Genomic DNA, 27,691 nt, shown 5'->3' with positions numbered 1-27,691 from the left:
CTCGCGCTCTCTCTCCCACTCTCTCTCCCTCTCTCTTTCTCCACCCCCATCTGTGTGTGTGTGTGTTCGCGTGCACACGCGTCTTTTGCAAATGCTTCTAATAGCCTTAATTCATGCCCTAGAAAGGAATCACAAATACCTGAGCCCTTCAGTAAAAAATAAATTACCTTTCTTCTCTGTGTAGTTACCTATCAATTTAATGTGTCATCAAGGTGGGATTTATTTTAATTAATTGCTTATTGGGCTAATATTAAGAAAATGAAAAACACATAATTCTGTTGTCCAAGCATCAGGCTTCGTTAATAAATGGGCAATAGCTTTTGATGAGTTTCTAGGAAGCAGCAGGTTTTTTCTCATCTCTCCCTCCCCCACCCCCCACAATTCCATCCATCAACAGTTTAACACCTGATTTTTGCCCTCTTTAGGCCATCAGACTCTCCTTAGAGCAGGCCCTGCCTCCAGAGCCAAAGGAAGAAAATGCTGAGCCTGTGAGCAAACTGCGGATCCGGACACCCAGTGGCGAGTTCCTCGAGCGGCGTTTCCTGGCCAGCAATAAGCTCCAGATCGTCTTTGATTTTGTAGCTTCCAAAGGATTTCCATGGGATGAATTCAAGTTACTGAGTACCTTTCCTAGGAGAGATGTAAGTTCCCATGCCTATCTCGGGAAGTGTGTCCAGATGGGAGATAGCCCATCATTAGGGCTGGACAAAGTAGTCCAAGAAAAGTGCCATGGCACAACTTACCGCAAGACCACACACTCAGGAGTCCTTCTTTGTTCTGCACACCTTTCTCTCCTCAGCCTTTGGAGAAGGTATGGTTTCCCAGGCCAGCAGACATGTGCCTAGTAGCCTAGGTAAGAAATTAGGTACTAGGTCTTCCTTCCTAGTTGTTTCCCCTATTCCAGCACTCATACAGGCTTTCCCAAGATTTCATCTCTGTATACCTTAGGGTAGATCTGAGAATTATGTGCTTAACAGCTTAACAGTCAGATCAGGGTCAATGATTATACGTTCGTGAACAAGTCATGTTAAACCAAGAGTATTTTGTGATTTGACAGTTCTTACTAGCCTGGGAAGTCAGGGAGGGTGAACGATATTCACTGTGTATCTGTATTTCAGCAAGGCTTTTGATAGTCTCTCATAGTATTCTGGGGAAAAATAGAGAGATGTAAATCGACAGGTAGATTCATTGCTGATTAAATGGATGTGTCCAGAAACTGTTGACTAAGAGACTGCCCTCTCCCTGGAGGGAAACAAGAGGCTCTATATTTAATTCTTTATTACTCATCACACTTATTGGCAACTTAAATGAAGACGTTATCAGGTTTATGGATTATGAAAAATAAGATTCAAGAAAGCCTTAAAATAGTGAAATAATAGGCAAAAATGAACCTAGAAAAATTTTACAGAAATATATAGACATAGAAAGAGATGCCTGCATAGGCTTAGAAAACCAATTGCTCAAGTTTGGGATGAAAGAATCCTGCTTTAGTAGAGGTTATTGTGGTTGAATTAAGCTGAATATACATTAATAATCTGTTGTGACTCCCAACAAAAAGCCAGCTGCATTTTTAGAGGTATAATCCCAACAAGAGAATAACAAGTCGTAGTCAACTGTTTACAAAGATAAACGACCCCTGAGTAGTCCTTAGACTCCATGCTGAAACTCGGTGCTGTCGCCTGAAGAAACAGGAGATTGGGAGTTCCCTGGCAATCCAGTGGTTAAGACTCTACGCTCCCAGTTCAGGATGCACAGGGTCGATCCCTGGCCGGGGAACTAAGATCCCACATGCCGCATGGCATGGCCAAAAAAAAAAAAAAGCAACAGGAGCTTATCTAGAACAGGGCTGGAAGGAAGGGAAGGGAAGTGGAAATCATATCATTTGGGGAAATATTTTCCTCTAGAGAAGGCACGGCCATGGGAGATGTGATTTTTGTCTTCAGCTACTTGAAAGCCTGCAGTGAAAAAGAGGGATCTGATTTTGTGCAGCTTCAATGATAAAGTGGGACCAATAAGTTGAAAGTTATTGGGAGGCAAATTTGGCCCAATGTAAGAAAGCCACTTTCTAAGAAAAGAATATTTTGTGTTGTGAGGTAGTGATTTTTCTATTTTTGGAGATAACGAAGCACTACTGAATTATCACTTTTTTTATAGTAATGGATAAATAGGGAGAAGGAGTCACTCCTGGAGTTCCTACTTTATATGTTCCTACTTTATATGAAAAGGGGCTTAGACTAGCTTATCTCTAAGATACATTTTTTTTGGGGGGGGGGTGGTATATAGTTGCTTTACAATGTTCTGTTAGTTTCTGTTGTACAATGAAGTGAATCGGCTACATGTGTACACATATCCCCTCCCTCCCACCCCCATCCCCAACCCATCCATCTAGGTCACCACAGAGCACCGAGCAGGCTCCCTGTGTTGTATAGCAGGTTCCCACTAGCTACCTGTTTTACACAGGGCAGTGCACATATGTCAATTCCAATCTCCCAGTTCATCCCCCCCACCCACCCTATGTCCACACATCCACTCCCTACGTCTTTGTCTTTATTCCTGCTGTGCAAATAGGTTCATCGATATCGTTTGTCTAGATTCCACATACATGCGTTAATATACGATACTTGTTTTTCTCTTTCTGACTTACTTCACTCTGTATGACAGACTCTAGATCCATCCACCTCACTACAAATAACTCAATTTCATTCCTTTTTATGGCTGAGTAATATTCCATTGTATATATGTGCCACATCTTCTTTATCCATTCCTCTGTCAGTGGACACTTAGGTTGATTCCATGTCCTGGCTATTGTAAACAGTGCTGCAGTGAACATTGAGGTGCATGTGTCTTTTTGAATTATGGTTTTCTCAGGGTATATGCCCAGTAGTGGGATTGCTGGGTCGTATTGTAGTTCTATTTTTAGTTTTTTAAGAACCCTCCATACTGTTCTCCATAAGGGCTGTATCAATTTACATCCCCACCAACAGTGCGAGAGGGTTCCCTTTCTCCCCACCCTCTCCAGCATTTATTGTTTGTAGATTTTTTGATGATGGCCATTCTGACCAGTGTGAGGTGATACTTCATTGTAGTTTTGATCTGCATTTCTCTAATAATTAGTGATGTTGAGCATCTTTTCATGTGCCTCTTGGCCATCTGTATGTCTTCTTTGGAGAAATGTCTATTTAGGTCTTCTGCCCATTTATTTAATTCTGCTGTTCGTTTTTTTGATATTGAGCTTCATGAGCTGTTTGTATATTTTGGAGATTAATCCCTTGTCAATTGCTTCATTTGCACATATTTTTGCCCATTCTGAGGCTTGTCTTTTCATCTTGTTTATGGTTTTCTTTACTGTGCAGAAGCTTTTAAGTTTCACTAGGTCCCATTTGTTTATTTTTGTTTTTATTTTCATTACTCTAAGAGGTGGGTCAAAAATTATCTTGCTGTGAATTATGTCAAAGAGTTCTTACGTTTTCCTCTAAGAGTTTTGTTTTGTTTTGTTTTTTTAACTTATTTTATTTTGGCTGCATTGGGTCTTCATTGCTGCCCACGGACTTTTCTCTGGTTGCAGTGAGCAGGGGCTACTCTTCGTTGTGGTGTGCAGGCTTCTCATTGTGGTGGCTTCTCTTGTTGGGAGCACTGGCTCTAGGCACGCGGGCTTCAGTAGTTGTGGCGCACAGGCTTAGTTGCTCCACGGCATGTGGGATCTTCCCATATCAGGGCTCGACCCATGACTCCTGCACTGGCGGGTGGATTCTTAACCACTGTGCCACCAGGGAAGCCCCCCTCTAAGAGTTCTATAGTGTCCAGTCTTACATTTAGGTCTTTAATCCACTTTTAGTTTATTTTTGGGTATGGTGTTAGGGAGTGTTCTAATTTCGTTCCTTTACATGTAGCTGTCCAGTTTTCCCAGCACTACTTATTGAAGAGACTGTCTTTTCTCCATTGTATATCCTTGCCTCCTTTGTCATAGATTAGTTGACCATAGGTGCGTGGGTTTATCTCTGGTCTTTCTATCCTGTTCCATTGATCTCTATTTCTGTTTTTGTGCCAGTACCATATTGTCTTGATGACTGTAGCTTTGTAATACAGTCTGAAGTCAGGGAGTCTGATTTCTCCAGCTCCGTTGTTTTCCCTCAAGTTTGCTTCAGCTATTCAGGGTCTTTTGTGTCTCCATACAAATTTTAAGATTTTTTGGTTCATAAAAAATCATTTCTGTAAAAAATACCATTGGTAATTTGATACGGATTGCACTGAATCTGTAGATTGCTTTGGGTAGTATAGTCATTTTCATAGTATTGACTCTTCCAATCCAAGAACATGGTATATCTCTCCATCCGTCTGTGTCATCTTTGATTTCTTTCATCAGTGTCTTATACTTTTCTGAGTAGAGTTCTTTTACCTCCTTACATAGGTTTATTCCTAGGTATTTAATTCTTTTTTGTTGCAGTGGTAAATGGGAGTGTTTCCTTAATTTCTCTTTCTGATTTTTCATTGTTAGTGTATAGGAATGCAAGAGATTTCTGTGCATTAATTTTGTATCATGCAACTTTACCAAATTTATTGATTAGCTCTAGTAGTCTTCTGGTGGCATCTTTAGGATTATCTATGTATAGTATCATGTCATCTGCAAACAGTTTTACTTCTTCTTTTCCAATTTGTATTCCTTTTATTTATTTTTCTTCTGATTGCTGTGGCTAGGACTTCCAAGACTATGTTGAATAATACTGGCAAGAGTGGACATCCTTGCCTTGCTCCTGATCTTCGAGGAAATGCTTTCAGTTTTTCACCATTGAGAATGATGTTTACTGTGGGTTTGTTGTATATGGCCTTTATTATGTTGAGGTAGGTTCCTTCTGTGTCCACTTTCTGTAGAGTTTTTATCATAAATAGTTTTGAATTCTGTCAGAAGCTTTTTATGCATCTATTCAGATGACCATATGGTTTTTATTCTTCAGTTTGTTAATATGGTGTATCACATTGATTGATTTGCATATATTAAAGAATCCTTGCATCCCTGGGATGAATCCCACTTGATCATGGTGTATGATCCTTTAATGTGTTGTTGGATTCTGGTTGCTAGTATTTTGTTGAGGATTTTTGCATCTATATTCATGAGTGATATTGGCCTGTAATTTTCTTTTTTTTGTAGTATCTTTGTCTGGTTTTGGTATCAGGGTGATAGTGGCCTCATAGAATGACTTTGGGAGTGTTCCTTCCTCTGCAATTTTTTTGGAAGAGTTTGAGAAGGATGGGTGTTAGCTCTTCTCTGAATGTTTGATAGAATTCACCTGTGAAGCCATCTGGTCCTGGACTTTTGTTTGTGGGAAGATTTTTAATCACAGTTTCAATTTCATTACTTGTGATTGGTCAGTTTACATGTTCTGTTTCTTCCTGGTTCAGTCTTGGAAGGTTATACCTCTCTAAGAATTTGTCCATTTCTTCCAGGTTGTCCATTTTATTGGCATAGAGTTGCTTGTAGTAGTCTCTTATGATGCTTTGTATTTCTGTGGTGTCCGTTGTAACTTCTTCTTTTTCATTTCTAATTTTATTGATTTGAGTCCTCTCCCTCTTTTTCCTGATGAGTCTGGCTAAAGGTTTTTCAGTTTTGTTTATCTTCTCAAGGAACCAGCTTTTAGGTGATTGATCTTTGCTATTGTTTTCTTTGTTTCTATTTCATTTATTTCTTCTCTGATCTTTATGATTTCTTTCCTTCTACCAACTTTGGGTTTTGTTTGTTCTTCTTTCTCTAGTTCCTTTAGGTGTAAGGTTAAATTGTTTATTTGAGGTTTTTCTTTTTTCCTGAGGTAGGATTGTATCTTTATAAACTTCCCTCTTAAAACTGCTTTTGCTGCATCCCATAGGTTTTGTTTTGGATCGTCGTGTTTTCATTGTGATTTGTCTCTAGTTATTTTTTGATTTCCTGTTTGATTTCTTCAGTAATCTCTTGGTTATTTAGTAATGTTATGTTTAGCCTCCATGTGTTTGTGTTTTTTACATTTTTTTCCTTGTAATTTGTTTCTAATCTCATAGTGTTGTGGTCGAAAAAGATGCTTGATATGACTTCAATTTTCTTAAATTTACCAAGGCTTGATTTTAGACCCAAGATGTGATCTATCCTGGAGAATGTTCCGTGTGCACTTGAGAAGAAAGTGTAATATGCTGTTTTCAGATGGAATGTCCTATAAATATCAATTAAATCTATCTGGTCTGTTGTGTCATTTAAAGCTTGTGTTTCCTTGTCAATTTTCTGTCTGGATGATCTATCCATTGGTGTAAATGAGGTGTTTAAGTCCCCAACTATTGTTGTGTTACTGTCAATTTCCTCTTTTAGAGCCATTAGCATTTGCCTTATGTTTGAGGTGCTTCTGTGTTGGGTGCATATATATTTATAACTGTTTTATCTTCTTCTTGGATTGATCCCTTGATCATTATGTAGTGTCCTTCCTTGTCTCTTGTAACAGTCTTTATTTTAAAGTCTATTTTATCTGATATGAGTACTGCTACTCCACCTTTCTTTTGATTTCCATTTACATGGAATATCTTTTTCCATCCCCTCACTTTCAGTCTGTATGTACCCCTAGGTCTGAAGTGGGTCTCTTGTAGACAGCATATATATGGGTCTTGTTTTTGTATCCATTCAGCGAGCCTGTGTCTTTTGGTTGGAGCATTTAATCCATTCACATTTAAGGTAATTATAGATATGTATGTTCCTATTACCATTTTCTTAATTGTTTTGGGTTTGTTTTTGTAGGTCGTTTTCTTCTCTTGTGCTTCCCACTTAGAGAATTTCCTTTAGCATTTGTTGTAGAGCTGGTTTGTTGGTGCTGAATTCTCTTAGCTTTTGCTTGTCTGTAAAGTTTTTGATTTCTCCATCGAATCTGAATGAGATCCTTGCCAGGTAGAGTAATCTTGGTTGTAGTTTCTTCCCCTTCATCACTTTAAATATATCATGCCTCTCCCTTCTGGCTTGTAGAGTTTGTGCTGAGAAATCAGCTGTTAACCTTATGGGAGTTCCCTTGTATGTTATTTGTCATTTTTCCCTTGTTGCTTTTAATAATTTTTCTTCGTCTTTAATTTTTGTCAGTTTGATTACTATGTGTCTCAGCATGTTTCTCCTTGAGTTTATCCTGCCTGGCACTCTCTGTGCTTCCTGGTCTTGGGTGGCTATTTCCTTTACCATGTTAGGGAACTTTTCGACTATAATCTCTTCACATATTTTCTCAGGTCCTTTCTCTCTCTCTTCTCCTTCTGGGACCCCTATAATGTGAATGTTGATGTGTTTAATGTTGTCCCAGAAGTCTCGTAGGCTGTCTTCATTTCTTTTCATTCTTTTTTCTTATTCTGTTCCACAGCAGTGAATTCCGCCATTCTGTCTTCCAGGTCACTTATCCATTCTTCTGCCTCAGTTATTCTGCCATTGATTCCTTCTAGTGTCATTTTCATTTCAGTTATTGTAATGTTCATCTCTGTTTGTTTGTTCTTTAATTCTTCTAGGTGTTTTTTCTTTAATTCTTCTAGGTCTTTGTTACCCATTTCTTGCATCTTCTCGATCTTTGCTCCATTCTTTTTCTGAGGTCCTGGTTCATCCTCAATATCATTATTCTGAATTCTTTTTCTGGAAGGTTGCCTATCTCCACTTCATTTAGTTGTTTTTCTCGGGTTTTGTCTTGTTTCTTCATTTGGTACATAGTCCTCTGCCTTTTCATTTTGTCTGTCTTTCTGTGAATTTGGTTTTCATTCCACAAGCTGGAGGATTGTAGTTCTTCTTGCTTCTGCTGTCTGCCCTCTGGTGGATGAGGCGATCTAAGAGGCTTGTGCAAACTTCCTGATGGGAGCGACTGGTGGTGGGTAGAGTTGGGTGGTGCTCTGTTGGGCAGAGCTCAGTAAAACTTTAATCCACTTGTCTGCTGATGGGTGGGGCTGAGTTCCCTCCCTGTTGGTTGTTTGGCCTGAGGCGACCCAACACTGGAGCCTACCAGCTCTTTGGTGGGGCTAATGGCGGACTCCAGGAGGGCTCACGCCAAGGAGTACTTCCCAGAACTTCTGCTGCCAGTGTCCTTGTCCCCGCGGTGAACCACAGCCAACCCCCACCTCTACAGGAGACCCTCCAACACTAACAGGTAGGTCTGGTTCAGTCTCCTGTGGGGTCACTACTCCTTCCTCTGGGTCCTGATGTGCACACTACTTTGTGTGTGCCCTCCAAGAGTGGAGTCTCTGTTTTCCCCAGTCCTGTCAAAGTTCTGCAATCAAATCCCGCTAGCCTTCAAAGTCTGATTCTCTGGGAATTCCTCCTGCTGTTGCCAGACCCCCAGGTTGGGAAGCCTGACGTGGGGCTCAGAACCTTCACACCAGTGGGTGGACTTCTGTGGTATAATTGTTCTCCAGTTTGTGAGTCAGACACACAGCGGTTATGGGATTTGATTTTATTGTGATTGCATCCCTCCTACCATCTCACTGCGGCTTCTCCTTTGTCTTTGGATGTGGGGTATCTTTTTTGGTGAGTTCCAGGGTCTTCCTGTTGATGATTGTTCAGCAGTTAGTTGTGATTCCGCTGCTCTCGCAAGAAGGAGTGAGTGCATGTCCTTCTACACCACCATCTTGAACCAATCTCCTGAGCTTGTCTTTTAATGCCCAGTCAAATGTCATCTCCTTTGGGAAGCCCTCCCCATCTCCCAAGCTCCTCACCTATGTACCCATTGCAGTTTATACATTCCTCTCTTATAGGACTTGTCCTATTTTTCTGTAATCATTTACAGAGACTGTCCATATCATGTTCATGTCTATCTCCCCTGAAGTTCCCATCATGGTGCCTCACACATAAGTATTCAAGTTACTGTTGTCAAGTGTTAATGACCTCAGGTCTGATCCTAAATCCCTGATTCCAGAGTGAACTAGAGAGGCTGTTCCAAATGAGAACCAGTGCCCTAGGCCCACCCAGATTCCAGACCCAGGCCTAAACCCAGAGAGCCCACCCAGGACTCATTAGACCTCCTAGACCTAGGGGTGGGATGAGAGTTAATGGCCCTTCATCCTTCTCTGAATGCTCTTCCAAGTCTAATGACTAGTGTTTTTGCAAGGCTATTCTGTGACAGCCATCTGTGTCTGCAGGGATTAGGATCTAATTTGTAAAAGTCATCTTAAATTACAGCCAAACTAAAGACTGTTAAAAAGCACATCTTAAGACCTTGCCTTTTTAATAACAAATAACATAAGACTTAGCTCTAGGAGTCTTACTGTGTCTTTAGCCTTTTTTCCACAAAGCAGAGACTAGCTTCTCACCAAAGGACCTGTTAAACATTCTTCTGTGTCCCCACCCCCAAATCAAAACAGTACTTCATGTTAAGATTTCCCAACTGTCCAACTATTTACTAAATGTCTGCTGGGTATACCACTGAACTGAGCGCTGTGGGACAACCAAAATAGCAGCAGACACAGGCCTTCCTGGGAGAAGCTGATTATCAAGATACTGAGAGCACTGTGGTATTTGTTAGTTTTGTTATATTGTTTTCCATTTTGCTAATAACAGTTACTAAGAGGGGAAGTAATATTCATTTCAGAGCTACCGTCATTAAGCCCTACCTGGTGGGTATGTTAGAGCCATGTGAACATCATTGGCCCATTTGCCTTACTCCGGCATTGCCCTGGCAGTGAGGTAATTGAGTCTAAAAGCTGACCCCCCCACCCTACTATTTACCCTTTCTTGGAGTCAGAGTAAGGGGCCCCTCCAGCCCCAAATTTCCCTCTAGACCTGCAACTGTCTGGCACCACTCAGTGTGAAGTTGTCAATATCTCCCAGCCTTCCTCGTCCCTTTTCTTTCCTCCTTGCTTTCCCACCGCTCCATCTTCTTTCCAATTCTATTTCACCCTTTTAACCCTCTCCCCCTTCTTTCCACTCTTCCCTCCTTTTTTTTCTTTGTTTTTTTAATCCCACAACTCTTCTCCTTCCTGCCTCCTCTCTTTTCCTTCTTTTCTGTACTCATATCTACCTCATTCAGAGAAGCTCCACCTGCAACTGGAACATGAGGTCTTTCTATTTATCAAAGGAGTGCAGCCTACTGGGAAACATGGATGGTGATGGCAGTGAGCTTCAGGACTGGTGGCCTGTGTGCCTTGTCACTTACATAATCACACAGCCCCCATTCTTGCCCCAAGAACATCTCTTCCTCCAGATCTATAGCTGTGAACCCCCAAAAGAGGCAAACATGCATGCAGAAATACATTATCAGAAATTTTATATTCTAGAACAAAGAGGAACAGGAGAGTGAGTATAAACAAACTCCTAGCAGGAATTTTTACAAAGTACACCTTCAGTAAATGTTTCTTTGAAAGAACTGGGAGAAAAGCCTTACAAAGTTAGGGTACACAGATTCCTTCCTCAGTCACCCATCCACTTTTGCTACACTAAGCACCAAGCTAAGCACTGTGCTCAGCACTGGGAACGCAGTGTTGAAAAACAATGACATAGTTATTACCCTTGTCACACTTACAGTCTGTTTCCAGAAGCTACTGCTGGAAGACATTTGACTTCATTGATAATACAAGGATATCCTATTTGCCACCATAAGGAATTAGAAATAGGTTAATCTGCATGTCATGCTGGTATTCATTCTTTCATAGAATAAAACATTTGCTGAGCAACCACATGGCCCACCTCCATACCAGACACTGATGATATAGAAATAAAAAGAATTGTTACTGGCCTTGAAGGGTTCACATTCTAGTAAAAACACACATGTAAAGCAAATTGCATTACATATCATACCGACAGTTGGAAGGATAGGTAATTTCAGCCTGCAGTGATAAGACATTATAAAGGAAATGAATTTGACCTGAGCCTTTCACAGAGCGCTGTTGGGTGAATGGAAACAGAATAGCTTTGTTAAAAGTAAAAGTTTCAGTGGTACTTAGACCTGTATCTGAATCTCACCTCATCACATACTTGTTTTATGACATTGGGCAACTTACTTGGCCCTGCTGAACTTTTAGTTCTTCACCTTTAAAAGAGAATAATATCTAGCTCAGAGAGTTGTGATAAAAGTTAAATAAGTGAATGTAAACTACTATGTCCCTGCCATGTAATAAACAGTATCTGCTATAATTGTCCTAAGTGGAGAGAGGCAGAAGAGGTGGGAAAGGCTTACAGCTAAAGAAAGCATGATAGCAGTGAATTCTTCCACTAGAGCAATGATGGATATTTCCATTTAAAATATCCAAATGCTCTAAACCAGACAAAAGAATGTATCTTTGGAATCATAATATCTCATGTTTGAAAAGAATCTCAGAGATATCAAAGCCAACTGTCACTTTACAGATGGTAGAATCAAAGCATGGTAAAATTATACACTTTCCTTAAGTCACATGGTCAATTACAATAGCAGAGCTGACCCTAAAACCCAAGTTTTCTCATGGCCATTACTGTTTAAGATCATTGGCTCCTTTTAAAACTCTGTTAATAGATTATAGAGTTTCACCTTAAAATTAGAGCCAAAGAAAAATCAACATTAGAGACCACCTAGTAAATGCAATAAATTGCAGCTCCAAGCACCAATATTTTAAAATATTCGGTACTTCAGTGACTTTGATATGTTAATGTCTCTAATATTGCAGTGGAACTGATTTCCAATTTATGTTAGACTGAGTTTGATTTAAAAAAAAAAAAAAGAAGAAGAACAAGAAGGAAAAACTTTAATGCCATTGAACTACCTATACCTTAAGAGCTTTGATTTCAAGATAAAGCAAGATGAAGCATGTAATCAATGAAATACATGTTAAAGTTACTGCTGCTGAGCTTGTTCCATTCCCCACAGATATTGTATATCACCATATCTAATTATCTGAGATTTTCCAGTATCCCTAAATAATCGAGATTCAGAGAATAAGAACTATGATTGTGGGATGGAATGCAATTAGTATCTAGTTGGTCACAATATTAATTCTAACTCTAAACTTCTCTCAAATCTGTTTTTTTCTTTTCCTTGCCCCCACACCACTGCCCAAATCTTCATGGCCCAGATTAAACCTTGCAGCATCCTAATTCATCTCGCTGATTCCAATCTTGCCTACCCCACCTCCTATCAATCCTTCCTACTGTCTCTCAAGTTATTTTTCTGAAACATACGTTTGGTGATATCTCATCTCTCTACTGCTTAAAAGCCTCTAGTGGTTCTAATGCCCTACAGGAAAAAACTGTAAACTGCTTCCAAAGCATACAAAAGCCTTCATAATCTCATACCATCTCCTCCCCCCCTCCCCAACCCCTCAGTTCTTCTCACTTCCTCCATTACTTTTCTACCACATGCATCCCACCATTTAGCCACAATAAACTTCTTGACTGAAAGAAACCAGGAGATCTTACTAAGATGCAGATACATTCACAGTTATCGCACTCCTCTTCTTACCAGCTTTGGGAAGTAGCAAGATAGGTGGTAGTCTGTGCCATTCAACAGATATGCAGGCCTGAGGTGAAACGACTCGCTTGAGAGCTGCACATTCAGTTAATGACCACTCAGGACTGCAGCCCAGGCTTCTCAATTGCTTTATTTCCAAAAGCAACTTTGTAAGGAAAAATGGTCCTGGAGTATTTTGACCACGGGACGCTTGAGTTTATAGGTTGAAGTCATTTGGTAAACTGTTTACATAATATTTACAAAAGAAACGAAATAGCAAGGGATTTAAAAGAGTAATATAGCTGCTTCTTAAATAAGTCTATACATGAAACTCTTATCTGGCATAACAGCAGTCTAATTAAAGGGAAAAATATTGTTTCTAGCAAGGGTGGTTTATATTTCTTCAGGTTATTCATTTTTTTTAAGAAATCTATTATTTTCTAAATTGTAAGTTTCAATTTTTTTAAATAATGAGATGAAGCATCCTGTGCCTTAGTAATGCCTTACATGCAGAATCAATCTGAAAATTCATAGCTTTGGGGGGCCTCTACTTTATCATTGGAGTGATTGAGGAGAGGGGAATAGAGAGAAAACAATGGTATAGAGGAAGGAACTTTGGACTGAGAATCACATGATTATTAGCTGTGCAACCTTCAACAAGGTACACCCTCTCTCTGTATCCCAGTTTTCTTTTCTATAAAACAGAAGCAATAAATTCTGCTTCTCCCAGGACCATAGCATGGCTCAAATAAGGCAGTGTATATGAGTGCTTTGTAAACTGTGAGATACTGTCCAAATATGAAAAGTAAAGATGATCATGATGATTCTCCAATAGCCAAGTGTGCAGGATAAAAGAAATTTTTAATAGTATTTATTGAGGGCTTACTATGTCCTGTATGCATTATCTCATTTAATCCTAAAAACTATTCTAAAGGTCAGTATTCATACTGTATGCACTGAGAGGGGGAAACTCAGGCACAAAACTTGCCCAATGTCATAGTATATATCAGAACCAGATACAAACCTGTGTGTGTGTGATTCTGGAGTCTGTGCTCTTAATCCCTATGCCATTATGCTCCTGAGCCAGGTAAGGAATAAATTAGTGAGGTAGTTTATCATCTAGAAAAATACTTTAAATGTGTAAATGAAGCTCAGTTCTATACATTTGGAAAGATTGCATTATCTCTGATTTCTTTATATTGTCCTTGTAATTTTTATTCCTAAGTCACAGCCAGATGTAGGTAAAGTTGTATTTCATACTCTGTTTATCCAGGCACTGTGCTAAGTACTAAGGAATGAGGCACAGTCCTTCCTTTGAGAATGCTCTGGCCTCTCATATAAATAATCCTCATAGTGCAGTTCACGCAGTGGGTCCTAAGAATAGTCAGACCAAAAGGGCAGAAGAAGTCAGAGCTGGCCTGTGTGACCAAGAAAAGCTTTGTAAAGGAGGTAGCAGATGACCAAAATTTTGAGATGATAGGATTTCTGGTGGGCTGATAGGGGAGAACATTCTCCAGCCCTTGGGCCAGCTTAAAGAAAGAATCTAATGTTGGAAAGTTCAAGGCATGGCTAGACAATGGAGCATAGACCAGATTGATTGAAATATGGAGTTTGTATCATAAAGTTCTGAGAAAAGGCTGAATGGGGATTGTATAAAACCTAGAATATCAGGAAAGGGAGCTTGGCTTTATTCCATGTAGTTTGTTGAGGAAGGGAATGACATGGTCATCATGGTTATCTTCAACATAAGAACAGTTAGCCCTACACTACTCCATAATGTACAAATTCACATTGCCTGGCACATAGTAGGTGCTCAGTAAATGTTAATTCTCTGATCTCTTTCTACCCTTAATATCTAGGGGATCTCATTCATCTTGTGGCTTCAATTACCATATATACAGTTGCAGCTCTGAAGTGTATATCTCCAGCCCAAGCTTTCTCCTGAACTCCAGACATTTATACATACAACTGCCTACTCAACATCTCCATTTTACGTCTGATTGGCATCTCAAGTTAAACATAGTCAAAACTGAACTCCTGATTTCTACCCTCCTCCAAATCTGCTCCTCTTGTAGTCATCCTCACCTCATTAAATGACAGCTTCATTCTTGTTCAGGCCAGAAACCTTTGATTTATCCTTGACTCCTCTTTCTCTCTTTTTCTATCCAACTCATAAGCAAATTCTGTTGGTTTTACCTTCAAAATGTATATCCAGAATCTACTTCTCACTGCCTGCACAACTAAACCCTAGTCCAAGCCACTATGGTTTCTTGTCTAGATTATTGTAATGGTGTCCTCCCTCCACCTGCGTACCCTCCCCCTTTCAGTCTTTTTTTCTAAAAAAACAAAAAAACAAAAAAAATAGTTTTGTGGTTTTTTAATATAAAACAGATCGTGTCATTTCTCTTCTCAAAACCCTGTCATGGCTCCCCACCTAGTTCTGAGTTTTTGAAAGACCCTCCCTGATGTGACTCCCTGGCATTTCTCTGACCCCGCTCAATCTTTTTCAGTCACCCTGGCATCCTTGTTGTTTATTAAAAACCATGAAACGTTTTCCCACTTTGGCTCCTTGTACTTGTACTGTCTTCCTCTAGATATCCATATTGCTCATGCCCTTACTTCCTTTAGGGCTCTGCTCAAATATTGCCTTTCCACTGAGGCCTTTTCTGACCAACCTATATAAAAAAGCAGTCCTCCTTCCCTCTTCTCTGTTGCCACCTTCCCTACCCTGCCAGACTGGCAATCCCTATGCTGAACTGATCACCATCTGACATAGGGAATAATAGATATTTGTTTATTATCTACACCCTACTAGAATAAAAGCTTTTTGAAGGTGAGAACTTTACTTATTCACTGCTATATAGCTGGCACCTAGAACTGTACCTGGAACTTAACCGATGATCAGTAAATATCTGTTGAATGAATGAATGAAGCAGACAACCTGTGAAGTAATAATAATGCTGCCTACCACTGTGTGAGTTCCCACTGTGTGTTGGGCAGCTATGCTATGCACTAGACAGGTATCATTTAATTGAATCCTTACAACAATCCTATGAGATTGGTATTATCCTTACTCCATAATTGAAAAAATTAAAGGCACAAAAAAACAGATTTAAAACCCAGGTCAAGAATCTATTATACCAAGCAAATATTATCTCCATTTTACAGATACAGAAAGTGAAACTCTAAGGGTTTTGAGCAAGGTCACCTAGCCAGGAAGTAGCAGAGCTGGAAATTAAATATGAAGGTGCTGATTCTTTTTCTGTTCTATCTCACTGGTAGTTTGGAAAGATGAATTGACATGGAAAAAGACTGAAGCCAGAATAGTCGGGGGATGTTGCAGTACTTAAAATAAGACTGACAAGGGCTTCCCTGGTGGCGCAGTGGTTGAGAGTCTGCCTGCTGATGCAGGGGACGCGGGTTCGTGCCCCGCTCCGGGAGGATCCCACGTGCCGCGGAGCGGCTGGGCCTGTGCGTCCGGAGCCTGTGCTCCGCAACGGGAGAGGCCACAGCAGTGAGAGGCCCGCGTACCGCAAAAAAAAAAAAAAAAAAATAAGACTGACAAAAATGCAGCCAAGCAGGGGAAGATTAGAGAGATGGTTGTATGTAAACTCTAACGCCTGGACTAAGTATTGTGATAAATGGTTCCATAGCTTTTCCTGCCCTCCCTATACTTGGAGTCAGACGACTCTTCATTCTAATGCTGGCACTTCTGTTCACTTTCTGAGTTACACTGAGTAAATGATTTCTATTTTCTATATTTCAGTTACTTCATCTTTCAAGTGAGGATAATATCAAGCATCCTCACAGATATATTGTGATGATAAGATCAAAAGTGATAATGAAAACACTTGGTAAATGGCAGAGGGCCATGCCATTTGATTTGGTAATGCTGAGTTTCTTTGATCCATCTCCAGGAAGTCACTGCTTTTGACCTGTCTCTTGCCTTTAAAAAATAAGTTTTTAGACACATTCCTCATTCTTAATGTGAGGTGACCTGTTCTTTGTCACTTGGATTATAAAACACCCTTCCTTGGAAGAAAGTCCACTATTTATTGTAGTTCCTTTAGTGCAGGAAAAATGTGTTCTGAGCATTGGCAGTCACGATCGGGGAGAGAGCATGATGCTATAGTATAAAGAACGAGTTATCAGGTGGACCTTGGATGTGTCACATAATCTCTATAAAATGGTTCACCTGTAAAAAGGCAGATAATAATAGCCACATATGGGGTGGTTGTAAGAATTAAGTGAGGTGATTTGAGAGTGAGGATATGACATGTAGTAGGTACCCAGGATATGTGAGGCTTTAAGACATGTAGACCTTGTGCTGGGAAGGAATAACACAGCTCACCATGCTCATGCCCCTGGGCAGGGCACTGTGTGTAGGATGAAACCACACCATCTCACTTTCAGTCAGACTTTCCTGTGAGGAAGTATATTCTCTCCTCCTCCTTCCACATCACTGTTTCCATAAAAGCAGAATCCTCTTAGTTGGGATTGGATGGAAATGTGACTAAACACCAAAGAGGTTTTCAGTAAAATATGTTGGTACAATTTTTTGCTTAGTTTCAAGACGAGTTGGGTCTAAGCCTTCCAAAAGTGAGTGGATTGCTGATGTGAAAGTTTTCTTTGAAATTTTTATGCCTGATTTGGTGATCTCTTTGCTTCTCACAGCCTTTTCCAGCTTTTAGTCAGACAAGGATAATAATAATTATTAATGTGCCACTCTGTGCCAGACGCTTTAGAAAGTATTCTCTCAATCTTTATACAAACCCTAAAGCATAGATAGTAGCCCCATTTTATAAATAAGATAACTGAGGCTAAGAGACATTAAGTACCATTTCCAGGGTCGCGTACATAGTAACTGACATAATTGTGATTTAAACCTCCAGAGCCTATGCTGTTTATCCTAAACGGGATACTTTTTCATATAATGTGTTGGGGGGTCCCCAAGACCCACCTCCAGGTTCCGTGATATTCTAGGAGGACTCACAGGACTGAGCAGTCATATTTACAGCTGTGATTTATTACAGCAAAAGAATACAAAGCAAAATCAGCAAAGAGAAAAGGCACACGGGGCCAAGTCTAGGGAAAACCAGGCAAAGCTTCCAAGGGTCCTCTCCTAGTGGAGTCACACAGGATGAGCTTAATTCCCCCAGCAGTGGTTTGGGACAACACATGCGAAATGTTGTCAAGCAAGGAAGCTTTTTAGGGACTTAATGCCCAGGGGCTTAGTTGGGGGCTGATTATATAAGTACCCTCTGCCTGGTACATACCAAATTCCAGAATCCGAGAAGGAAAGCAGGTGTTCAGCATAACTATATTGTTTGCACAAACGATTTAAGGTTAGTGAGCTACTCTTACCGGTTCTGAGAATAGTGGGAAGCCTCCTAAAAGCCAAGTTCCCAGACACCAGCCAAAGGCTGACCTTGTAAGCAAGCCTTTCAAAGAATAGCAGTCAGGCCTGCTATATGTTAACTCTTTTCTGCAGACATCATGCCTTTTGCTCTTGACCGAGGCATCTTTACAGAAAAATTATGATCAGTAGGAAGCTACACACAGAGAGAGAAAAACCTATAGTATTGATCTCAGTTATTTATGCCTTTTAGGGATCCTGGACTCAGCCAGTTAAAACAAATTCCATTAACCATTAAAGTCTGTCTTAGAAAGCCAGATGGCTTCCTCTTTGAGTTTCTATATTAACCCTTTTTCTCACCTTGCCCAAGGCATCGGTTCAGGTACAGCACAATTCTAGCCAAGATGAAGCTGACCTGAACGTCTTCCAATACTGAGGCAGTGTCATGATATCAGGGTACACACCAGAAGTACAATCACAGAGGGCATTCGTGGTACCCCTGGAAACAAAGTTTACAAGTGTTAGAGCACCCCAAGCAGGACATACATTAGTCAGGGCCACTGTGATACCTCCCACCATTGGGTTCTCAGTCAGCAATTTAGTTCAGCCCTTGGTTTCAGAGGGACTGCCTAAGGCAGTCTCAGTTTTGCTTATCCGTGACACCAGTTCACTCACCTCATGAATATGGACGGCATCTGGAGGTGTTCTGTTTGGAAGTTAAGGAGCTGAGGCCACCTCCTGCTGTCTCATAGTCACCACTGTCATGTGTGATTGTAGACTCAGCAGTCAGTTTGAATTCAAAGCACTTGCAGCAGCTTGGAAAGGCAGCATGGGGAGTTTTCCTTCAGGAAGAGGGGAACGTTTCCAGGAACAGTTTGGAATAGCAAAGATTTTAACACTTTCTTCCTCCCTTGCACCCCCGCTCCCCCGCCAGGGGCCAGGGTTTTGATTTGTTTTGTTTTTTCTTCTTTACAAAATCGTTGTGTCTCCGCAGTCATAATTTTACCTTTTTTTTTTTTTTATGATTATCCCCTACTTTCATCCAGACCTTTCCTCAGGAAGGACTGTATATGCAACAGGGCCAAAGAGTTTTATAGAAAATCATTTTTATACGGCTTAACCAGAAAGGCACATCATGTTTAGGAATTGGTTAGTACAAAATCCTTAATTATGAAAAATTTTCAAAACAACTTTATATAACCTCCCATCCTTTTTGTCCTGTTCATTTATCCAGTGAGCAGCCTAGAAAAGATCAATCTCTTTTTGAGAACAGTTGCATTTAATAATCAGACTGTCTTTCTAAGGTGTGTGCTCCCAGAGAAAGGTGAAAGGAGTAGAGTCAAGCTATTTATTAGTCCACTGTTGGAAACTGCAACTATTCTGGGAAGTTGAACACAAGTCATGAGCAGTGAGACATCTCCCAAAGGAAGTTGAAAGTCCGTTCTGTCAAGAGTGGGCAAGGAGGTCACACTCCTTGTGATATGCTCTCCCCCAACTTGCAGGAATGCATTCAGTCTCTGCATCAAATATAAACCCGTCAGCGTCTTGATTTTATTTATTTATTTTTAAAAATAAATTTCTTTATTTTTGGCTGTGTTGGGTCTTCGTTGCTGTGCGGGGGCTTTCTCTAGTTGCGGCAAGCGGGGGCTACTCTTCGTTGCGGTGCGCGGGCTTCTCATTGTCTCATTCGTTGCGGAGCATGGGCTCTAGGCGCGCAGACTTCAGTAGTTGTGGCACAGGGGCTCAGTAGTTGTGGCTTGCGGGCTCTAGAGCTCAGGCTCAGTAGTTGTGGCTCACGGGCTTTGTTGCTCCACGGCAAGTGGGATCTTCCTGGACCAGGGCTTGAACCCATGTCCCTTGCATTGGCAGGCAGATGCTTTTTTTTTTTTTTTTTTTTTGCGGTACGCGGGCCTCTCACTATTGTGGCCTCTCTCGTTGCGAAGCACAGGCTCCGGACGCGCAGGCTCAGCGGCCATGGCTCATGGGCCCAGCCGCTCCACGGCATGTGGGATCCTCCCAGACCGGGGCACGAACCCATGTTCTCTGCATCAGCAGGTGGACTCTCAACCACTGCACCACCAGGGAAGCCCCAGCAGGCAGATTCTTAACCACTGCCCCAACAGGGAAGCCCAGCAGCTTGATTTTAGATGGTCCCATCAAAAAACAAGCTCTTTCCTGTTGGCATTTGTATGTGACCCAGAAGATACAGACAACATCCATGATGTGTTCACAATTTCAGGCCCCACCCAGAGGCATCCTAAATCTACAGTGGTCCCAGCATCAAAGTCTTGTTCGTTGAGCCTATGCTTGCTTGCAGTTCAGCACAGTACATTCTGATGCTGAAGCCACTCACAGCAGTCAATATCAGGTTTTAGTTTAGAGTCAGGTCTGGACAGTTAGCATTTGTGGAGTTAGGATTCCAGTAGAAGTCAACAACTTTTCTTCAGCAGCAGCAAAGCCAAGATGCTATAGGGACAGACAGCTGTGTTACAAGTTCAAGTGACAAGCAGGCTTTCCTAAGCCCTTTTGGTCTTGTCCAAATTTACCTACTCAAAAATATGCACAGTATGCTGGAAGGTCATTAGCCTCTAAAGATCAGACATCTGATTTTATAAGTACCATTATCAAACTAAAAACTGCTTCTTAAAACTCCCTACATGTATCTCTATCTGGAGATTGCCTCTCTTGTCTGTGTTGTCTCCCTTTTTCCAGAGCTTCCAATAAGCAAAAATCATTAGTTCTGGAGACTTGTTCTGTTATTCAAAGAGTTTAAATTCTAACCCATTCACCAGCAGCAAAAAGCAAGGCAATCATGTTCTACTAACACTTTTTCTTTGCAGCTTTCCCTGATTGAGATGATTCCTTTAGCATTTATGAAATTAATTAGTACTGTATAATGTTTTATATCAATTTTTACCATATACCCAAATGTAGTAGCCACAAAACAATTATTTTTTTAATCCCCTCTTTTTTTCCTCATTGCAAATTTACTTAACCCTCCAGCAGTAAATTTAGCATTTAGAAGGATGATATTAAAGTTGCTGGGGGAAGATCCCTCCTGGAATGCAAGGGAAGTCAGGAACGGAGCCATACTAGGCTGCTGCAGCAAGGGTAACAACAGCCAACTGAAGAAATGGCTGAAGTATTTTTCTCCCTTAATTTTCCCGCTGGTTTATCTAAAATTGTGCTTCAGTCCAGGGAACTGATTTAACTTTTTTTTTCCCTCCCACTTAAAGGGGAGAACAGTACAAACTTTTAACATTTTTGACCCATCCAATCTCTTGCCACCTGGAAAAGAGAACAAAAACCAAAGGCATTACAAGGCTGTACCTTTTTCCCCTCACGTTAGCCAGTACAGCCAAAAAGCAGTCAGGGGAGCCAATAAACCAACTCTCCTGGAATTGGATCTGTCATTTTAAAATTCTGTGAGGTAAATTTTACCTCTTAAAACAGACCATCAGCTAAGCTGCTGTTTCATACCGTGGACAGATGACTCTGTATCCACCCAGGCACCAAAGGTTCATCATTCCCTGCTTCTTCATCCTTTTTTTCCCCAAAAAAACAGTGCTTCCACCATATTTTGATGAGCCGGGTTAGGCTTTTGAATCCCACTTCTGACACCATCTGTTGGGCAGGGGTCCCAAGACCACTCCAGAGTTCCATGATTCCATAGCAAAACTCAGCATGTAGTCATACTCACAGCTGTGATTTATTACAGCAAAAGGATACAAAGCAAAATCAGCAAAGAGAAAAGGCACATGGGTTGTCTAGGAGAAACCAGGCAAAGCTTCGAAGGGTCCTCTCCCAGTGGAATTACACAGGATGAACTTAATTCCCCAGCAATGATTTGAGACAACATGTGAAATATTGCCAAGCAAGGAAGCTTATTAGGGACTTCAGTGCCCAGGGGTTTCACTGGGGGCTGATCATGTAGGTACCCTCTGCCTGGTATATACCAAAATCTCAGAGTCCCAGAAAAAAAAGCAGGTGTTCAGCATAAACTATGTTGTTTGCACAAGCAGTTTAGGCACAGTGAACCACTATTATCAGAATAGTGTGAATCCTCCTGAAAACCAAGTTCCCAGATGCCAACCTTGTAAGCAAGCCTTTCAAAAGAATAGTCATCAGGCCTCTTCTATGCACATATAGTTTTATTTTTTAAGATAGTCACATCTCAGATTCACTTCTGGGGTTTACTACTGGATATGGAGGTGGAACTCTGTAAACTGGGACGCTTCTAAGCATTTGACTTTGCCTCTCATCTTCACTTGTAGCGGAACTTAGTACTGTAGTGAAGGGTAAAAGTAGCTTCAGAATACTAACAGGCATCAGTTAATCCTGTATTTTCAAAGGAAACTTTCAAGAGGACCCAAGGGAAACTCAGTCCCTGGAGACAGCCATCTCCTACTTTCTAGGGTACCAACATATTCAATGTAAACTTGCCCCCAAATCTGTAGTGGTCTGCTCAGGGCTCCTGCAGTTGTTCTTGAAGCTGCAGCTACTTTCCCTCACCACAGAGATATAATACTTTATCCAAACTGGCTACTTAAAATAAAGGGGGAGTTGTTGGTATTTATTTTTCCTTGCTTGTCTTATAAGCAAATATAAATCAACACTGTAAGAATGATTTATTTAACAGTACCTCTTCTTTTCAATCACATTTCAAAGGCATTGTAGCCTGCAACAAGAGTATACGTGGGCCTGGAGTCAAATGGACCTGGCCTCGAATTCTAGATCAACTTTTCACTGAGTGATCTTAGAGTGAATACTTAATCTCTTGGTAAAATGAGAGTTAACAGTATCTACTTTAAAGGGTTGTTGTGAGCATTAACTGAAAGAATAAATGTAAAATGTTTAATATATATAGCATTTAACACAGAGTAAGAATCTAATAATGGTAATTGGTATGATGGTAATGGTGATTATTTCTCTCTTCACTCCCACTCCATCTTTCCTATCCTTATTTTTTCTCTTGTGTTTTGGTTTCAAGAAGACAAGGAATCTTTATCCACTGTTAACTGTTTGGAAACTACCAGCTTTTGCAGGAAGGATATCAGTCTGCCTTACATGCCCAATAACAAAAGGTTGAGGGGGTGTTCAGGAAGAAATATCTAGAGTTTAATATCTGCATTCTGTTTTACCAAGACAGCAGATTTCTTTCATAGTTGGAAACATTCCTGAATTAGTTTATGATATTTTTCCTAGGGTCAAAGACAGGCTTATTTCCTCATGGAGACTTACTTCATTTATGTCAGGGTCCTCTAGGACTTGCTCTTTGTAAACTCAGTTAGGGCAGTAGCTATACTGTCTTATTTGCCTTTGCACCCCCTGTTTCTGACACAGGGAGCACACAGGCCTGTCACAGAGTAGGGGTTCCCTGAATTGTGGGTGGATGGAGGATGGGTGGATGGCACACACTGTGGAGGATGTGATGATAATTATAACATGGCCTTGGTCTACAAGGCCAAGTCTGGTAGGGGAAATAAGGCAGGAGATCACCCTAGCAGGCAAGTGGCACATATCACCAAACAAGGCACGACATGAAGCATACACAGATTTGGCTGAACAAAAAGGTCTGTGTCAGGGGTGCAGATTGTAGTGGGCAATGTACCTGAAGCTAAGAAATTACAATTTTATTCTGAAGGCTGTGGGAGCTATTGGTTTTAGAACTGAGTGTTACAGTCAGTTTTTGTGATTTGCTGCAGTTATGTTGTATAAAGTGTCACAAACACTAAATTAGTAAATACTCAATCATTGCCTCAGGGGAAACATAGCGTTAAATTACTATGAGCCTCCATTTTCATCAATCAATGCATAACCTTATTTTATGTGTGTTTCTATTTAAAGATGCTTTATTTAATATATAATGTTGATTAATTAATATTGAACTCATGGCCAACAGTACTACAACTCATGCCTAAATGAAGCTTATCTAACACACACACAGTCTCCATAAGGCACATCACAGCCTTCTTACACTTAGGAACACTAGGTAGCACTTCAGCACTATGCGTAGGGGCCACTGACTGGGGATTGCACACAGTTTGCTATGACTGAATTTAGGATATGAAGTTGGGCATGGAGGAAAATGAGATTGGAGATGAAAAATACTGGAGAGTTTTCTTTGCATTAATCCAACAAATATTTGAGTACCACTTATGCATAAGACATTGGGGATACAGTAGTGAATAGGCTAAACAAAGTTTTTGCCCTCATGAAACCAATTCTAGTGGAAATTTGAACTAGTTAAGTTAAAGTAGATGTTGAGCCTTGTATTACAGATGAGGAATTTAGACTTAGAGCTGTCAAATGTCTAACAAATTGGGTAGCTAATAAGTTGCAGAGCAATAGCTCCAGCTAGGTCTTTTGATGCCACGTTTCTGTTTTTTTCTCAAACCTGTTGATTATTTTTATGAGAAAGGATTAGAGTAGTGAGAGCCTGGGAAAGGGAAACCAGATAGGACTTGAAGTAGACAAGACAACAGGCTTATGGGAGTCAGAACTGAGATGACAGCATGGGGAATGAAGAGGAGGCACAGAATCATGCAGAAGAAAGAATCAGTGAGATCTGGTGATTGTCTGGCTATGTCAGGGTGCTGGGTAGGGTAGGAAGAAGGAGTTTTCAAAGGTGCTTAGAGGTTCCCAGCCTGAATTACTAGGAACATGCTAGTTACCATGTGCAGAAATCAAAGAAGACAGATGAAGACGCAGGTTCATTTTTGGATTTCTTAAGTCTGAGGTGCCAGGAGAAAGTCTAGGTGGTGCTTTCTAAAGAGTATAAAGAGATTTAAACTGTGAGACTAGTTTAATACCAAAAAAAAAAAGGCCCCTGGAAGTAACTGGAGTAGATTTGAAGGAGATGAGGGACAGAGAGACAGTACAGGGCAGTAGTTAAAAGACAGAGTTGTGGAGTCCCAGGCTGAATCTCAACTCTGCATTTCCTAGCTTTTTAATCTTGGGCAAATTACTTAGCCTCTATGTAGCTCAATTTCCTCATCTATAAGAAAAGGATAATGATAGTACCTACTTCACAGGGCTGCTGTAAAAATGAAGTGATACTTGTAAAGCACTAGTATACAGTAAAAGCTCGGTATATCTAAGCCGTCGTGATGAAGTTGATGGTAAGGAGAGGAAAGGATCTTGCTAACCCACAAAGGTATTGAGAGAACCAGTGATATTATATAAGAAAACTCATCATTGTATGCCCCTGACCAGATCAAAGGAATACACAAAGGAGTTTTTAAAATATGTTTGAGGTGATTGCAGGCATTTCATGGAAGCTGAGTGGAATTCAGAGCCTTAATAAAATCTACCTTTGCCCCTTTTTAACTCATTTACAAAGTACTTGGAACAGTGGGGGGTTATAACAATGACTAAAGCCATTTATTTTATGCCTATTATATGCACAATCAAGTATATTAGTTTTCTGAAAGATGGATATCACCCCCATTTTACAGATGAGGACACAGAAACTTAGAGAGCTTAAATTTTCAAGGTTGCACAACAAATATCAATACCAGTATTTGATTCCTAAAACCCAGGTTCTTTCCCTACACCATGCTGAAAATAAAATGGAGTGACTATTAGGATTGTGTATAGGTATGTTGATGTATTTAAACCTTCCAAAGTCATTTACTTTGCCCCAGAATTTAATTTTATAAGGGGCTTATAAAGCACTGTATCATTTGAAATTGCTCTATCCGAAATCAAATAAACTTTTTAAGGCTCTACATACAATCCAATCTGGCTCCATCTGGCCATAAATAAAAAATCATTAGTTCTGTGCTCAGTATTCCAGGTGCTTCTGCAGACACGTGTTGCTCGCTTAAAGTCTGTATAATAACCCCATTCTAAATACAAACAACTGCAAATGTGTATATGCACAGATTAACGTTTTCTAGACACTCCTTGTAATTTTCAAAGCCAGTGCTGGAGTTCCAGTGCAGTAGCATGTGCATCATGATGCCAGATCCCCCGGGCCTCACTGCAATGCCAGTTCCAGCTCCAGCCCCTGCCTACTTCACCCAGACCACACCCTGCTCTTCACCCAGAACCAGGACCTCAAGGACTCAGGTTTAGTGTCTTTGGCTGAATCCCAAACCTGAAGATTCTTTTGATATTTCCAAACTTACTTCACTTTCTGTCCTCTGGTTAAAACAGCCTTGCGTGAACAGGCCTTCCCCATGCACGCATTTTAGACTGTGAGAACTAGAAAAGACCCTTATTTTATAGATGAGAAAACCAAGATGCAGAGAAAGAAAGTAACTTGATCAAGGCATAGAAAAAGCAAAGACACCAAAAGCAGAAATGGTTGACCCAAGTTTACATAGTCACAGAATGAGGGTAAGATATACATTTTTTAAACAAAAAAAAGAATTGTACACATGAAGTCTGAAGTTATTTGGGATTATGTCTAATTCATCTGAATGTTCCCTAGTACAGTGCCTGGCACATAACTAAGCGACTAATACTGGTTTATTGTATATGAAAGTATGTCAGTAAAATGGTTAATTAGATTGTAGGAAACAGCTGTGCATATTAGAATGAGACAAGGAGGAAAGAGCAATATGTAGTTGACTGACACACTAGGGCAAGTTAGGTGTTTACCTTCCTTGTGCTCCCCTGCTGTCCTCTTCCATATTGTAGCCCTTTACTGTTCTGAATTGCAGTGGGCCAATTTCTTGTGCGTCCTGCTCTAGACTCTACACTCCTTGAGGGCAGAGATAGTGACATGTTCACTATTATATCCCAGTGCCCAGCACAGTTTCTGACATTGTAGTAAACACTCAGGAAATATTTGTCTAGTAAATAAATGAGAAGAAATAAAATATTCCTACCCATTCGTGCATCTACTGTTTTTGTATTTCTCATCTCACCAGACAGAAACTCATATATAATTTATGGTATCCTGATTGTTGAGGAAGGCAACCATATATCTATATGTATATATATTCTTTTTCAGATTCTTTTCCACTATAGATTATTACAAGATATTGAATGTAATTCCCTGTGCTATACAGTAGGTCCTTCTTGTTTATCTACTTTATATATAGTAGTGTATATCTGTTAGTCCCAAACTCCTGATTTATCCTTCCTGCCCCCCTTTCCCCTTTGGTAACAATAAGATTGTTTTCTACATCTGTGAGTCTATTTCTGTTTTGTAAATAAGTTCATTTGTATCATTTTTTTAGATTCCACAAATAAGTGATATCATATGATATGTGACTGTCTCTCTATCTTACTTCACCTAGTGTGATAATCTCTAGGTCCATCTATGTTGCTGCAAATGGCAATATTTCATTCTTTTTTATGGCTGAGTAATAGTCTGTTGTATATGTATACCACAGCTTCTTTATCCATTCATCTGTCAGTGGACACTTAAGTTGCTTCCATGTCTTGCTATTGTAAATAGTGCTGCTATATGAACATTGGGGTGCATGTATCTTTTCGAATTAGAGTTTTTGTCTTTTCCAGATACATGCTCAGGAGTGGGATTGCTGGGTCATATGGTAACCTTATTTTTAGCTTTTTAAGGAACCTCCAACAAGAGCCTCCAATATGCTGCCTACAAGAGACCCACTTTAGGACAAAGGACGCACATAGGTTGAAAGTGAGGGGATGGAAAAAGATATTTCAGGTGTTTCTTAACAGCCAGTTGTCAGCCTCTTATTTTGACATCTCCAGCAGGACATTCTCAGAAGAATGTAGTGGAGAGGGGACTAAGCTGGGAGCCAGGCAGCCTAGGACAGAATTTTTACTCTTCCAGCCATTTGTTGTGTGATCTCAAGGAAGGTACATACTTCTCTGGGTCCTGTTTTCCTCATCTGAAATATGAAGAGATTAAGATAAGTGCTTTCTTAATCTTCTGTCAGCTCTGATACTATGTGATTCTATAATTAAATGACCTGGATATAGATAATACCTGCTCCATTGACAGCTCTCTTCTGAAAAC

At 40.4% G+C, this 27,691-nt stretch overlaps 1 protein-coding gene across 1 annotated transcript in view; it reads left to right on the top strand.

Moving 5' to 3' along the window:
• FAF1 (Fas associated factor 1) overlaps nucleotides 1-27,691 on the top strand; it is a 493,406-nt gene that overhangs the window by 451,514 nt on the left and 14,201 nt on the right. Inside the window, exon 18 of the mRNA XM_067726079.1 lies at nucleotides 426-641. Within this exon, the coding sequence (XP_067582180.1) occupies nucleotides 426-641 (216 nt within the window). The remainder of the gene's footprint in view (nucleotides 1-425; nucleotides 642-27,691) is intronic.

This window comes from Pseudorca crassidens, chromosome 2 (assembly GCF_039906515.1).
Source record: "Pseudorca crassidens isolate mPseCra1 chromosome 2, mPseCra1.hap1, whole genome shotgun sequence".
In the NCBI taxonomy this organism is placed as follows: Eukaryota; Metazoa; Chordata; class Mammalia; order Artiodactyla; family Delphinidae; genus Pseudorca; species Pseudorca crassidens.
This window is presented reverse-complemented; position numbering and strand designations above follow the sequence as displayed.